We start from the raw sequence: 14,966 nt of genomic DNA on the forward strand, positions 1-14,966 counted from the left end.
TTTCTTTAAGCTTATACAACAACCAAATCACTGACGTCGGAGCCAAATATGTTGCAAAACTAATTGAAGAGTGTTCAAGCCTTGAATATGTTAAGTATGTTGGATTTTTTTTCCTTTCTACATTATCCTAATTAAGGTAAAGCAACTTGAAAAGGGAGAAAGAGTAGAAAAAAAGACAAAAATGGTATTTCAAATAAAATATAACTTAGGTTACTGTGTTATATTCTTTTACAGTAATCTAGCAGCGAATGGCAGCAGGTACAACTTTGAATCCGTAGTCTTTTCTGGAATATAGTAGCAAGTTAAAAGAGGCTGTGATATCTGTTCTTTACCTAAATCCAGTCTGAGAACCTGAGCAAAGTTTAAGTGGTACATGAACCTTGCTGCCCCTTCCAATAGGCAAAATCCCTTGGATTTAGTACCAAGCTTTTTAATATTTGATCTTTTATGGGCCATTGGAGTCAGGCCGTGCTGGTGTCATATCTCAGCTCTGGAAGTCCCCAAACTCACTTGATGAGTTGTTCTGTTTAATTCCTGGAACTTCCCCAGGTAAGAGTGTCTGGACATGCACAACACTGGTTTGACACAAAGGTAGATCATTAACCAGTGCTTTAATTGTGACCATAGCAGAAAATAGAGGTAACTGCAGCAACGTCATTGGTTGGTATGAATGTAGTACCCAGCAGCCAGGGAACCTTGGGCTCTAGTCCTTGTCTGCCAAGTGACTCAGTCTGAAGGCCCACACTAGCCACATCCTTCCCACTTGAAATATTTGCAGAGTTTTGAAACCCAAGAGCACTTTGATTCTTTCACTGCTTTGACTCAGTGCTTTGATTATTTAATCTAAATTTCACAAAAAATCAGTTTGAAAGATGGTTACTTTCAGGGTGCAAAGTAACCTCAGAGATTATTTTGGTATAGGAGTGTACGGTCATGTGCCTGAAGTCAGTCAAACAAGCCAGTTTTATGTAAATGTAGTAGCTTGAGGTGTTCTTTGTGTTTGGTTTGTTCTTTACATCAATCTATATGCAATTATCTCTTCCTTGTGAACTCCAGCCATTTGATACCCACATAGACTTAAAATAGGAAAGGCCTTCCATAGAATGCCAGCCGGAGACACTTCTGCACTGACCTATGCCACTGCCTACAGCCTGTGCTTTGAAGAGAAACACTTGAAATGCTTGAAGCCTGTGCTCAGCTTCAAGCTCCTCTGGAACCACACAATCAATAAATATTCTTTTCCCTGTGGCATCGTGAAACATGCACCATGTAATTCACGAGCTCTGTAGCAACTGCTGCTGCTATGAACTATATTAAAAACTAGGCTGGGGTCCTTGCCTTGAGGATTGGTTCCTAAGGCTCATTTCTAACACACTGAGCACCAAACCCAAGATTCTACTGTAATACTTCTGATTTGGAGGGCTGACATGCAAAATATGCAAAAGACAACATAAAATGATGTCTGTTAGTCAAAGGCCAAGTGCCTGCAGTATGTTTTTTACTCTAGGTTAATCTTTGATGACTGTATCTAGACTCCAGGGTTAATTAGCCTTAAATACTTGTATGGCTTTCTGAGCTGGTGTTCTAATAGCTGTACAGTTGTAAGTGATGGGTCTCATCAATTCATGTATTTTATGCAGAATAGGAGCAAACAAAATAACTAGCGAAGGAGGGAAGTGCCTTGCCCAGGCCATCCAGAAGAGCAAGACAATGTTTGAAATTGGGTAAGTTCAGTGCTATGGAGCACAGCTCAGGGCTTGGTCCTGGCAAGGTATCTGTAAATCCAGTAGGATTCTTTTTTTCATTCTTACCTTCTCTCCTCCTGTTGTACCTTCACCCTCAACAGCAGCATTAGAACAAATGAGTGTAGAAGCATAGCCACATTTTCCGCTCAGAGAAAAGGACAATGTTTATACAATTCATTGTTCATACAATGTTTTGGGTTTTGGTTTCTTGGTGTTTTTTTCATTGTTCTGGCACAGAACCTCAAAGGAGAGACATAAATAAGAGGACAGTATGTAAAGATAGCCACTTCCTTCATGGTAACACAGCTCTTCTACACATATTAGGTTATTTTTAAGTATGTGTGGTTTTATGACTGTGGGCAATGTACCTAGTTATTGAATGTCATTGTTACAATTGTCAAACTTTCTGCATCATGCCCTGATTAAGTTGTGAGCTGGGGAGAATAAAAAGAAATTCACAGCATCCTTCTTTCTCTAGCCTGTCCCTAACTGGAGAGTCTGCTATTCTTGGAGGGAGGTTTGAATGTACTCCAGACCTTTAGTTCCTGTCCTCTTTCTCAGGAAAGGTGCTAGACATGAAGGTTTGATCTATTTTTTTCACCCCCTCTGGCAAATCCCAGTTTCTCTTTCCACTCTACAGAAGAACATATTTTTCAAAATTTAATACTTGAATTACATGGAATTAAAACCTCTGTTAGGCCATTGTGAATGTCACAATAACCCTGAAATGTGAAAATCAGAATTGAACAATGAGATTTTTGGCCTTTAATTTTGTTATTCTACAACATTTCACAAGTACAGTGAACAGCATGCACACTTGGATTGTCACAGAGCTGGATCTGCTGTGCTATACTTGCGGTAATTTCAGTGAAGGACTCCTCTTTTCTCCTGTGGAGGAAATGATCACTCCAAATGGATTTAGGACAGCTTGGACAGAAATGTTTAAACAGATATATTCAATATTTACATAACAAACTGCCCTGGATCCGAAGGACAAGGAAATTCTGGGGAACTTACTGGAAGTCCACGTGTTTAGATACCACAAAGCTCAATTGATTTTAAAAGAGCTGCCAACTAATTATCCATCAAGCTGAGTATGGCTCTGAGTCATCAAGCCATGATCCCTGGGAAAAAAAAAACAACTTACACCTCATCAGAGGTGCTTTCAAACCTCAAAATACAGGGTGAATTTTCAAAGTGGTTGGTCGAAGAGAAAGGATTTGATCAGATAATGCTAGTAAATGCTGATCAAATCTCTGCAACTTTTACCACGTTACCTTCTCTTAACCCTTTGTGTTACCAAGGATTGTTTTGCCATTGGAAATACTATTCCTAACAAATGTGTGGAAGAGCCCAGGGACATAATGTCCTTGAGAGATTTTGATCTTTAGCTTGGCAGCTGTTGGGAGAGGAGGTGCCACTTGGGTATAAGGCTGGAGGGACTGTAACCATTTTGCCAGACTATTCTGGAGGAGAGGAGGAGCTTGTAGAGCAGTTCATTTCAGAAAGTCACCCGTTTGTCTGTGAGTCCCCATGCAGTTGTGCATCTGGGGAATCTTTCCCAAGGCCTGTCCAACAGGCATCAGGAAAAACACAACCAGGGTATGGGGAGGAATTGCTGAGCAGGGTAATGATAGGATTTAGGACTTGGTGTATTTGTCATGGCAGCCTGCTGAGCAGGACCACAAGACACCTTTACCCCATAAGGGCACAGGGCTGCAGAGGGTTTTTCCAGTGCAGTAAGGTGATCCCAAAAGTACTCCTGCTGCAGCAGGCTGTCTCCTAGAGTTGCTTCTGCCCTGTGGCCTTAGGGTACTGGTGAGTCACCAGAGGCTGGTGGTGAAGTGTGCACAGAGTGGAACATGCCTGGCACAGCGGGAGGGGTACCTGCCAGGTTTCTTACAAGCCTGAAAGACTGTGAAGTAATCAGGGAGGAGGGGAGAGGAGAGAAGAAGGGAGAATGCAATGCCAAGGGTCAGTAGGGCAGCACAACTGATGTCTCCTGGTTTCCTTTCTTCACTAGGATGTGGGGTAATCAAGTTGGAGATGAAGGAGCGAAGGCATTTGCAGAGGCCCTAAGGAACCACCCCAGGTTAACAAATGTGAGGTAAAACACCAGCAGAGCCAGGCAGCTCTGTGCTGTGGCTTTTCCATTGTGCTTTGAAGCAACAACTCTTCCCACCAAGAGTTAGCTTGGGATGTCATCTGGTATTGCAGCCTTTGCTGTGTAACTAACTGATCCTGGTGCAAGCAAGAGGCCAGATTGAGTCAAAAACCCCCATGCAGCCATTAAGCAAGTTAAAGATTCTGCAGGAGTATCATCCTTTCCTCTGTCTGCACATCTTGCCCTCATGCTGCACAGAGTTACTGGCATTACCATGTGTTAATGCACATGGTCAGTGGGTGCCATTCTGATCTGGGAACACTAGCAGAAGGATGCACCAGCTGTCACAGAATTGGGCTCCCATTGGGCCCAACATTAACAGTTTCTGTTGCAATGGTGTAGTAGCTTGTGCTGAAGTAATTTTTAGGTGATAAACTTGGTAGGGACTGGGACATTCTTACATTTGGGCTCCTTCTGTACTCCAGATGCTACAACACCACATGTTCAGAGCTAACGAGATGTAATTCTCACTGGAGTTCAAGTGATGCATCTCAAACTAGCCCTAATGCGGGTGAACTTGGAAGCACAGCACGGGGAGAAGTCAGCAGTGCTAAACAGCCAATCCCCTGGCAGACTTCCAAACTCTGGCTGGGGATCTGAAGATGTGTATTGTAGGGGCTGCTGCTGTTTTGGAGTCCTTCCACACGGCTGGAGCTCTAGGTTCATGGTGACTCTTTCCATTTGTTCCCAGTTCCACTGGCCACCACGGTGAGGGAGGAGACAAGGCTCCTTAGTTTCCCCACAAGGTGGCACATGGCACTAGTTTCTTGAGAAATACTCTGGGAGTTTGGGGATCTCTGGAGAGCATACTGCTGCCACTTCAGATCCAGGAATTTCAGAGCTGGTGCCTTGTCCTCCTTTCTGCGGGCGGCTAGCCGAGCTTAAAAATTAAAAGCTGAACAGGTGCAGTGACCTAGATATATTTAAACTTAAAAGCTATCCGAAATAGCCATCTTCCCATAATTGCAAAATCCAGCCAGATGCATCAGACTTAAAAGAAAACATTTTGAACTTGAATCACAGCTGATGAATTCTCAGATGAGTGCAAATATGCTGATGAATGCGTTTGAAGAAATAAGGAGGAGTAACTGTGCTCTTTTGAGCTCAGTTTTGCTGGCATTTGTGCAGGGTGAATCCTCTGCTCTGCAGTGCACTTGCACTTGGGTTCATTTATCTTCCACTGGTTAATCTTGCTTCATGATTTGAATTCATAGTTAGCACCAGTGGTAGCTTTATGTGAAGATTAAGGGAAGATAATCTCTACTACATCAGTTTACTTTATTTGCCATTTTTAGGCCCAGTCATGATGGGCTGAGAATATCTAGTTTGATCTGAAGCAAGGGGGGACTCCTGCTAATCTACACTTGTGCAATTCCTCTACTTGGTTCCTCTTTCTGCCTTTTTTTTTTTTGAGACCTTGCATTATTTTGATGAGGGAGATGCTTTTTGAACTGTGAAAGCCTGGAGTATAACTTTAACAGGATGATTTTGCCAATGTCTATTCAAAGAATGAAGGGCAGACTAAGAAATGTTTGTGGTTTGTAATGGAAATCATTTACAAGCTCACCTCTCCATAGACAGCAGAAGGTGTTGTATTTGGAAGAAGAATGAGGTATTTGGCATCTGAAGGACTTAAAGGACAAAATGCCCAGCTCGCACAGGGACTTGGGATGACAAATGCATGTAAAAACCTGTGTACTGCTCAGCACAACTCTTTGTCCTTTTTAAAATTCATGACTCAAAATCACTGGGTGCAACTCTGCTGTCAGCCCCAAGAGCCCGACTCACTGACAGCAAACCTTATGGCCTGTATGATAGACCTGCAGTCAGGCTGCAGCCTGTGAACTGTTCTCACTTGTAAAAGTCGTAAGGACTTAATGGTTTGGGAAGGATGAGAGCCTTTGAAACACACAAATGCTGAGCTTTACAACTGGGAAGCAGGTCATCCAGGATACTCACTATTGTTTGGCGGTGGAAGAGGTAAGTGATGCTGTTTCTTACACATTTGTATCTTTGCTTCACAGTCTTGCTTTCAATGGCATCACGACAGAGGGAGGCAAAAGTATTGCTGAAGCTATGCAACACAACAACTCTGTGAGAATATTCTGGTAATTGACAGTGTGGTCTACTTTCTTCAGAGAAAACTGCAGCCTAATTTTATTTCCTCCCATCCCATCACTCCTCCTACTCTCCCCTCCTCCTCTCCCTCCCCTCATCCCCTATGCTTTCACTACCAACAAGCTGTAAGATATCCCTTTGGAAGAATGTGGATATGAGTAATAAATCTGCAGCTCCTGTCCTTTGGGACACATTCTGCCGACCCAGTGTAATAGTTTGCTCAGCTCCCTTCATCTTGTTTTCCCCATCTTTTTTTCACTTCCATCATCTAAAGTCAAGTTCTTTGCCCTCAGTTTTTGCACCTCTTCAGTGCTGTCTCTACCTCTTTACCTTTTCCCACTGCACTTCATCCACCTTTTAGACACTAAAGCATCATGACAAAAATGTCATTAGAACATTGCTCAGAGAAATAAAGATCTGATACTCTTGTCTCTTTTACCTCCAGGGCTTCTCTTCAGTGTCTCTTTGTGTCCAGTCTTTACAAATTGCTCAGGGCAGGAACAGCACATCCCCCTTTGGCTGTCTAAAGCTAAGTCACAGACAAGCTGGAAAAACAGGGGGTTGAAAAACAAGACACCATCCTAAGCAAACATTTTCTTACCCACTTAGGTTGACCAAAAATGAGCTGGATGATGAAGCAGCAATGAGTTTTGCAGAGATGCTGAAGGTCAACAAGAAACTGGTGCATTTATGGTGAGTTACATTCCACAGCGGCACAGGCTCTTTGGCAGTCACTGCATTAAAGCTTCACCTTCCAAGTCTATGTAGGTCACAGTAAGCTTTCTGTGCATGGTCTGGATGCAGCTGAGTGGTTGTAGACAGTTCTAACGGAAAGTTAATAAAGCTGCTGTCTAGCATTCTTGAACCTCCTTTCATACAGGGAAAAGTTTAAGCTCTTTATGTGTCCTGCTAACTTTGGAACTACTGGTTGATTTCATCTCTCGTTAGGGGAATAGTACTGGCCTCAAAGAGTTTCAAAAAAAGACAAGCAGACAGCTAAAACAGAATAATGTTGTTATGGTTCTTACTATTTATCATCATACTATGAAAGCAGCAAGTTCAGGTCTTACTTTTCAACCAAGAACCTACATGACATATACTTAAATACATGTCCCATTTGCCTGATGTTTTCTTGTAGGGTTAGCAAGACACTTGTCTCTAAGGCATAAATCTCCAGGAAACCAGGGATTATTTCTAGCAACTTCCTCCAGCCAAAGCAGGCATAGTAATTTAGATACATGTCTTTCTCATGGCTCAGTTTCTGCCAGGGTTTCTGCCAGTAGATAAATCTATATCCTGCTTTGTTGGTTACACCACTGGATACCTCCAAAAGGTAATGACCTTTATAGATAGTTGAAGTTGAGACAGAAATAAAGTTTTTTCCCAGTAGCTGAAAGAATCTACTGGATCCCTTTGCATTTTATTTACCAAGTGCAGAAAGTCCTTTGATGGGAATTCCTTCCTGCTTCCCTCCCTCCCTCCTTAAGAGATTGTTCAATACATTCCAATTTTCAGGCTCATCCTGAATCCTGAGAGATTCATGCAACCAGTCACATGGAATGGTACAGCTGTGAGGCTCACCATGGTAGCCTGAAAGGTGAATATGAATTAGACTAGGCTGATGTGTATTTTTCATCATACTCATTTTCATTATACTCATGCAGATGAGGGGGTTTTGTTCATTTTTAGCTAGGGGGATGGTCTGCAGTAGTTAATAAGAGTTACCTACTGCTTCATCAGCTGTGCTGCTTGAGGATCTTATATATCTTTTTTATTTCTTTAAGCTCAGATGAGACAAAATTTGTAGCTCTTAAGTTGTCTTCACTAGGACTTGGACCTGTTCATACCAGAGTCAAATTCATTGCTTTAGTTTTCAAAGATCTTGCTGGTCTGAGAAACAGGACAGGAGGATTTGGCAACCTCTGGACCATAACTTCTAAAATACTAGAACTGTACAGGTTCCTTAGTCAGAATTTTCTGTACATCACTTACTTTAAAGTGTCTCACAGTGTTCTTAGTAAGAAAACAGAGCTAAGAGGTTTGTCTGTCTCAGAGAATCTATATATCACAGTCCCATACCACTAGTAAGCAGTTCATACCAGAAATTTGTCAGCTATGTAAGTAGGCTCAGTATCTCCAGAATGCAACCACATGCAAGATTAAAAGAAAAAGGCTAATACTCTGGACTCTGTGAAAGTGCGTGTGGAGCATTTGACCAATACTGTGTACCATTCTCACAGATAAAATCACCACCATTTCTTGTGGCAGACAGCTTTGCTCCTCAACATCAAGCTGAGCATAGGTTGTGCATGCCCTGCAAATTAGTTTGCATGTTAGTTTGACATGAAGTGCTTTCTTTTTAGGCTTATCCAGAATCAAATTACAGCCAAAGGGGTGAAGTGCCTCAATGAAGCTCTCAAGGAGAACACGACTATTAAAGAAATCTGGTAAAGATCCCTTCCTCAAAGGCTCCGTTTGTAAACTTTCTTTCCCATTAAAACACTCCTGGCCTTACTGCTTTCCAGCCTAAAAAATTCAGAGCAAGTTTATGTGAGGCAGGGGTTGTAGTTCCAGATGTGGATTTCAAATAGGTAAAAAGCCACTGTCACTGAAAAACTTTATTGTGTGTTATGAATGTCAAGCAGTTTTCTTAGTTCACCTCTGTCTGTACCACTGATTTGCAGAACATGTGTGTTTGCAGAATGTTGGTCCTAAATGTATGGACCAAGTTTTGTTTGTCTTGATTTATTTTTGAACTTCTGAACATGTTCATGCTTTTCAGGACCTAAATCCCCACAAGCAGGAGATGGTGACATTTAATCAGCATTACTAATTTGGTTCATAGAATTTGTGCTTGGTTTTTCTTTGGGCGGTGCTCCAAATACACTGAAAGTGCTAAGCTACAAGAAGATTAACTTTTTGCAAGATTTGTTTGTTTTAGATTAGGTGGGCATCACACAGTTGCACGTGTGCATTTAAGGCAGAAAGCCAAATACCACATTCCTTCCCTCACCTCAGGGAGCTCAGGAGTCAATAGAACTGAGCTGGTTTTAGCACGGCTGCTTTATTATTGAACATGAAATTTATTTTTAAATATATCTATTTGTTTTAGTGAAAGGACACTGAATTCTTGTGTAGAAAGACAGTGACTCACTGTCTGTCTAGTGGGTTCCCTGGAGATGTGGAAGAGGTGCTTTTTTTCAAAAGCCACTGTCAGCTTTTGTCTACAGAAGAGGAATCAAATCCCACTCAAATCATTCTGAGTCTTCGGACTGAAATCTGTCTTTTGATTCTGTCCTGAATGTTCAGAGACATTCATTAACCCCAGTAATTTCCTAAGGCTATAGGGTTTAACAGTTTTCAACATTTGTGAATGTTGCTGAAAGCAGCACTTAACCAGGCTGCTCATTTTCAGGGGTGTAAATATCAAGGTAGACTCACTTTACGCAGCCAGAGATGAAAATTTTGCTATTAGTCATTTCACATTAATAGTGTCTGAGCACTCAGCAGAGTTCTCTTCCCATATTGTGGTGGAAGACACAAAATGCTCTGAAGGCTACTTAAATTTCTTTAAACTAGCCCCCTGCATGATAAGAATATTTACCAGCTATATGCCGCTTGCTGAAATGCAAACAGATGTGTTTCCAACACTGAGTTTAGTCACTGGAGTTTAGTTGTGTGTTTGGGTTTTATTTCCTAAGAACTGGCCTTGTTCCCTGGCTGTGCAGTGGGAACAGCAGTGCTGTAGTCAGCCTATCTGATGCTGCTCCCCAGTTGTGTGCCCTTGAGAAGCATGCAGCTCACCTGTGATCTCTGCTCCAAAACCTTGCAAGAATAGAAGATGGGCAACAGCCACTACCTTACTTTCACATCCCTTTTATTTTTCCCCTTTAGTTTGAACGGGAACCTGATAAGCCAAGAAGAGGCCAAAGCTTTTGAAAACGAAGAACGGATCATTTGCTTTTGAATGAGGACATTTTGACAAGGTTTTGTTAACAAAGGTTACTCCTACTCTTGGATTGCAGAGTTTATAAAGGCATAAATCTACAGTGCTCATGGCAGGAGAGAGATACACGATTAACTGCCTTTTTATGAAAACACTCTGCTCCCTCAGCTCCATCCCTTACCCTGCTTGTTATTCTTAATCCTTTTGGTGAGTGGGAAGTTGCCTGGGTAAATAATTAATGCTAGTACAGTGCTTTGAAGATGAAATGCAAAGTGTTAACGGACTAAATCCACTGGCAGGTGTATGCATTTTGATAACTGAGTTTAGATTTATTCTGTACAGTGATGTAAATAATCTCTAACTTATTTATATACATGTATATACATATATACAACTAACATATATATGCAAGAAAGGGTGCAAGATGCACAAACTCCATCAGCTCACAGTATTACCTGCCTCAGACCTGAAAGTGAATATACATAGCTTTACTTGAAATTGTATCTATAATAGTTGCCTAGAAATTGGGCTCCTCCTGCCTAGAAATTAGGGTGTTGTTCCTCCAATGACTACAGGCAGCATTGTAGACACTGGGTTTTTTTGTGGTGGTGCTGGTGGGGTTTTTTTGGAGGGGATAGAAATCAGGCTCAGATTACTGAAAGTAATCTTTTTCTGTGTTGAAGCCAATCCATTTTCTTTTATACAACCCAAAGTACTTACTGCCATCGCTGTAAAACCATAAAACTGGCAGTAAACCACTTCTGCTTAAAATTTCCAGAGGGCTGCATATAGAAACCGCTACCTCCTGTTTTCAGTGTTTGTTCTGGGGAGGGGGTCTGGAGATAAATGTGAAAAATTAATTAGCAGGCTGTTCATTGCCTTGGCTCTTGGCCTAGACACTGTGCTGGTGGCAGCACACCAATATTACGTTGCCCAGCTTCAGTGGGGAGAAAGGACGATTGAAAATCAATTGCGTCAAGTAGAAATCCCTTCTCCCAGCAACATGTAAGCACACAGAAGGACTGAGATTTGCTTGGAAAGCTTTTAGCCTGTGCTTGAATTTATGGAAACAGCAAGGCAAGGGGCAGGTACTAGTAATAAGGACTAGCAAGAAAACATTATCCACCCCCAAAAAAATAATTACTATTTAGGGAGTGTAACTATAGATGCTCTTAAAATAAACCAGTTTGCAAGGGAGTGGGGAAGTTGATTATTTTTGTGTGTGTGTGCAAATTAAGCATGCTTTATAAACTCAAATTCTGCCCCACAGTGTAGGAACCTAAAATGGAAAAGCATAAGCCATTTTCCTTCCTTCTCCCTTGTTACCACCCCCCCTCAAAACTCTGAGAAACAACTCTTCAGTTGCTGACTAACTCACAAAACCTTGGTAGGCTGGAAGAAGAATCCAGTTGAAATGCTCAACCAATGAACCCTCACCTTCCCATCTCCCAGATCTGCTCCATGAAGCAAAGCATGAGATAAGCCTTGCGTTGTAGGTCAGAGCACATCCATTTCCTACAGGGTAGCAGACCTTTCCCAGCCCAGTTCTGTCTATTGCCTTCACCTCCCTAACACATTTTAAAATACTCATAAAGCTTTTCACAAAACCTGTAGTTAAAAGGAAAAAAAAGAAGAAAACCACCTTAGTGTTAGTTATTTTTTCTTGCCATTTCCTCTATGCCTGTGTTATCAACACTGATTTTTCACAGGGAGACGGATGAGGTTTTTAGACCATGCCAGAGGAAAATCAGCTAACTTGAACGATTTCTACACCTGAGCCATTTGTTTACTGAAGCAAAAGGGCACACAGTTACACTTCAGCTGGATTTCAATTGCCAAACATCTGCCAAAGCAAAGCTTTTAAAGACTTCTCAGTCCGTCAACAAATCTGACACCCATGTGCCTTGTCAAAATGTTGTGTTTTGCCAGCCCACTTGGATGGGAGGAGATCCTGATGCAGGAAGGGCCTTTGCCAGAGGTGTCATTTACCTATGTTGGAGGGAAGCTCTAATCACATAATTATTTGCTCATTTACCAGGTAGAAAATACAGTTTAAAACTCCAGCTTCTGTCCTCATTTCATTAATTGACTGAAACAGCTCTCCTGAAGCTTTCCAATGCAGACACATCTGCCCTGTTTTTAGAGCAGCCTTTGGTGCTGTTGGTAGCATGACAACCTCAGCACTGTTTCAAATCCTGTCCCATACCTTTGGCTGTTAGAAGCCAGACATCCAGGGGGTGTTTTCAGGGACAGCAGCAGCTAAATGCAGCCTCGGACTAAGCAATGGCAGGATCAAATCCAGCTCCATGTAGGACAGAGTTTAGCACTGATTATGGTGCCAGAGATGGTGCCAGTTGTAGCCACTCATTTCAGAGGTGATTTTGGGCTGCAAGGGCTCTTTTGGACTGGGCTGAAGGTCTGAGCACAGCTCAGTCTGGATTTGACAAGACCAGTAGGTTTCAGCACCTGTCCTAACTCACCCAGAGCAGAGGGTCTGCTTCACACAGCACATCACAACCCTGGGGGTTGTGCAGGGGAAACTAGTTGCTGCTCTGGGAGCAGCCAGACTTTCCTTGTTTATCAGCACAGTGTTCAGGCTTTAGCTCTTCCTTCATAGCCTTACTGGACTACTTGTAGAGCACATCGGAGCGACACATTTGCAGCTTGCAGGAAGAGCCTTGTTTACTCGGATTCAGAGACAGCTGTAATGTTTTTAAGACTTGTTTGTAACTTGCTGAAACCTTCTCTGTATGCCGCGTCATGTTTTTCCACTCGTCCACTGTGATAATAAACAGCTTTTTAAAGAGCAAGTTGCCTGCAAGTGCTTTGGCTTTGCTGAAGCACTGTCAAGCAGACTCTTGGCAATGCCAAGATGGGACAGTGATTCCCTAACTAATTCTGGCTGATGGGACAGAGGAGGTGCTGCAGCTGGAGTTGGCCACTCAGGGCTGCCACTGCCCATGAGGGACCCTTCCAGAGTGGGTGCCAATGTGGTTGGGGCAGCGAGGGAAACCACGATGGTTGGCTCAGGGACACGGTGCTTCCATGCTGCACCGCCACAGTCCTCCTGCCACACTGACTGCAGGAGCTCTTTGCTGGGTTGGAGCAGGGTTCTCTTGAGGGCTGCTGTGTTATCTGGCACCAGTAAGCTCATACAGCTTGTACCAGCCAAATACAAAATGTTAACACCTCAAGCCAGTGAATCTGGCCATAGCAGCAGGTGGGAATGCAATGTCCCACTCCAGTCACGCACTGCCAAGTCTTCAGGAAAAGATGCTTTTCCGACACTGTTGCTGGGGGTCAGAGCCCAGTTTATGACTTGCAGGGTGGAGCAAGGCTACACAGCCTCTGCTCTTCATCCACAGCGAGCGCAGGATGCCAGTCCCACCATCCCATGCTGCAGGAGCAGCACTGATGCCAAAAGACAGCAAGACACCCACCACCTGCTTCCCTGTAGCTTCAGTCTGCTCTCTCACCTCAGTTCGGCAGAAGAAAACAGGAGCCTACTGCAAAGCTGTACAAACAGCTGCAGTGGAGAGCAGAGGTATCAGCTGGGCAAAAGGCAGAGAGGGATGAGTGTGCACGAGGAAGGAGAGGTCACTGCAGAGGCCGCTCAGTTTTCAACTGATGGAACAAATAATCTCAGTAGGAAAAAGCTGCAGCTGTACACAGCTACCTTGGCTGCTGCTTGAGTAGGCAGAAACTAAAAAGCACAATTGTGCTAGATGAAAATGGATGCCAGGCTGGGAGCTGCTCACTGCACTTGGGTGCTCCAAATTTACTCACAGGAGATGGTTTCTCCTTGCTTGCTGGGGCACTCACTTGCTCTGTGAGATAGGTAGGGCTTCTAAAAACTCATTTCCCTGAGTGGGAACAGTGAGAGGATGCCACAGGTGCTGGGGAGTCCCCCTCTTTCAAGCTGGGAAATTGATGTTTGAATCCCCTGTGAATCTTAACAGTGCCAAGGTTAGCTTGTATTCATTCTCCACTCCCAGAGGTAAATGAGAGCTGAGGGCATGAACTGCAAAGGTTTGAAATAACTTCCCCCAGGTACGCAGGGGGACATGAAAGCAGGGATGATGTTTCAGAGAAAACAGCAGTTCCAGCTTCAGGAGCATCAAAGCGTGAGAGGTCACGGCAAGCAGGTTAAGGAACAAAAACTGGTCTTTAAGTCAGCTGGGGGCAAAACCTACATACAGCCACTGCTTTCTACTGGGAAAGTGGGGCATGTCCTGTGTCCTTGTGCTGCCATGCTGTAGGGAGTCCCTGGGTGACTGTGCTGGAAAGCAGCAGATTTTGGGCAGAGCTGATGCCACCTCACCCACCCAAGGCCAGCACCTGCAGGAGCCAAGCAACACATTAAGGTGGTGGTACATAAATTCTTGCCACGCTGCAAGCTGCTGCTGGCACCAGTGCTGCTGGCTGGGAATGCTCCCAACAGCTCCAGGAAGCTGCATGTAGTGTGGTGCAGGTGAGCCTGGAGAAAGATGTGCCCAAGAACAAACCAACCCTGGTGCAGGAGCGTCCCCTTTGCTCCTGCAGGGCAGAGATCCAGAGCTCCAGCTCCAGCAAACCCTTTGCAAACAACTAAATTATGCCCAACCACTTGTGTCTGGGGATTCATCTTATACACTGAAGGCAGCAACTTAATTAGCTGCTAAAGCCTCGCAAGCCAGGAGACTTGGAACTCACAGACTGGAGCAAATGAAGCTGTCAAGCTTTCATGCTCCCATTACCTGCCAGACTCTTTAATCCTGAGTTTAGCAGATGTTAATCCTAACTCGAGTGGTTTGTGAAGAGGAAAGCTACTCCTTTTACAAGTCACCCGGGCCTGCTGAGGCAGGGAGCGTGTGAGGAGACCCTACTGTTGGACAGGGCAGGACAGCCCCTATGGTGACTGTTCTTAATGACAAAACCTGATGGGGCTCGGGCAGAGGCTTGGCAGCTTCGTTTTCCTTCTGTTTGAAGCCAGCTTAAAGAAGCAACCGGGGGG

The 14,966-nt window shown here is 43.6% G+C and overlaps 1 protein-coding gene across 1 annotated transcript in view; it reads left to right on the forward strand.

Annotated features, from left to right (window-relative positions):
- The window catches only part of NOD1 (nucleotide-binding oligomerization domain containing 1), a 19,002-nt gene extending 8,537 nt beyond the window's left edge, over window positions 1-10,465 (forward strand). The window contains exons 5-11 of the mRNA XM_009081766.1: window positions 11-94; window positions 1,641-1,724; window positions 3,769-3,852; window positions 5,934-6,017; window positions 6,637-6,720; window positions 8,391-8,474; window positions 9,922-10,465. Of these exons, the coding sequence (XP_009080014.1) occupies window positions 11-94; window positions 1,641-1,724; window positions 3,769-3,852; window positions 5,934-6,017; window positions 6,637-6,720; window positions 8,391-8,474; window positions 9,922-9,994 (577 nt within the window). The 3' untranslated portion in view covers window positions 9,995-10,465. The remainder of the gene's footprint in view (window positions 1-10; window positions 95-1,640; window positions 1,725-3,768; window positions 3,853-5,933; window positions 6,018-6,636; window positions 6,721-8,390; window positions 8,475-9,921) is intronic.
- The last annotated feature ends 4,501 nt before the right edge of the window (window positions 10,466-14,966 follow it).

The sequence above is a fragment of the Acanthisitta chloris genome, unplaced genomic scaffold (genome assembly GCF_000695815.1).
Source record: "Acanthisitta chloris isolate BGI_N310 unplaced genomic scaffold, ASM69581v1 scaffold31789, whole genome shotgun sequence".
Lineage (NCBI taxonomy): Eukaryota > Metazoa > Chordata > Aves > Passeriformes > Acanthisittidae > Acanthisitta > Acanthisitta chloris.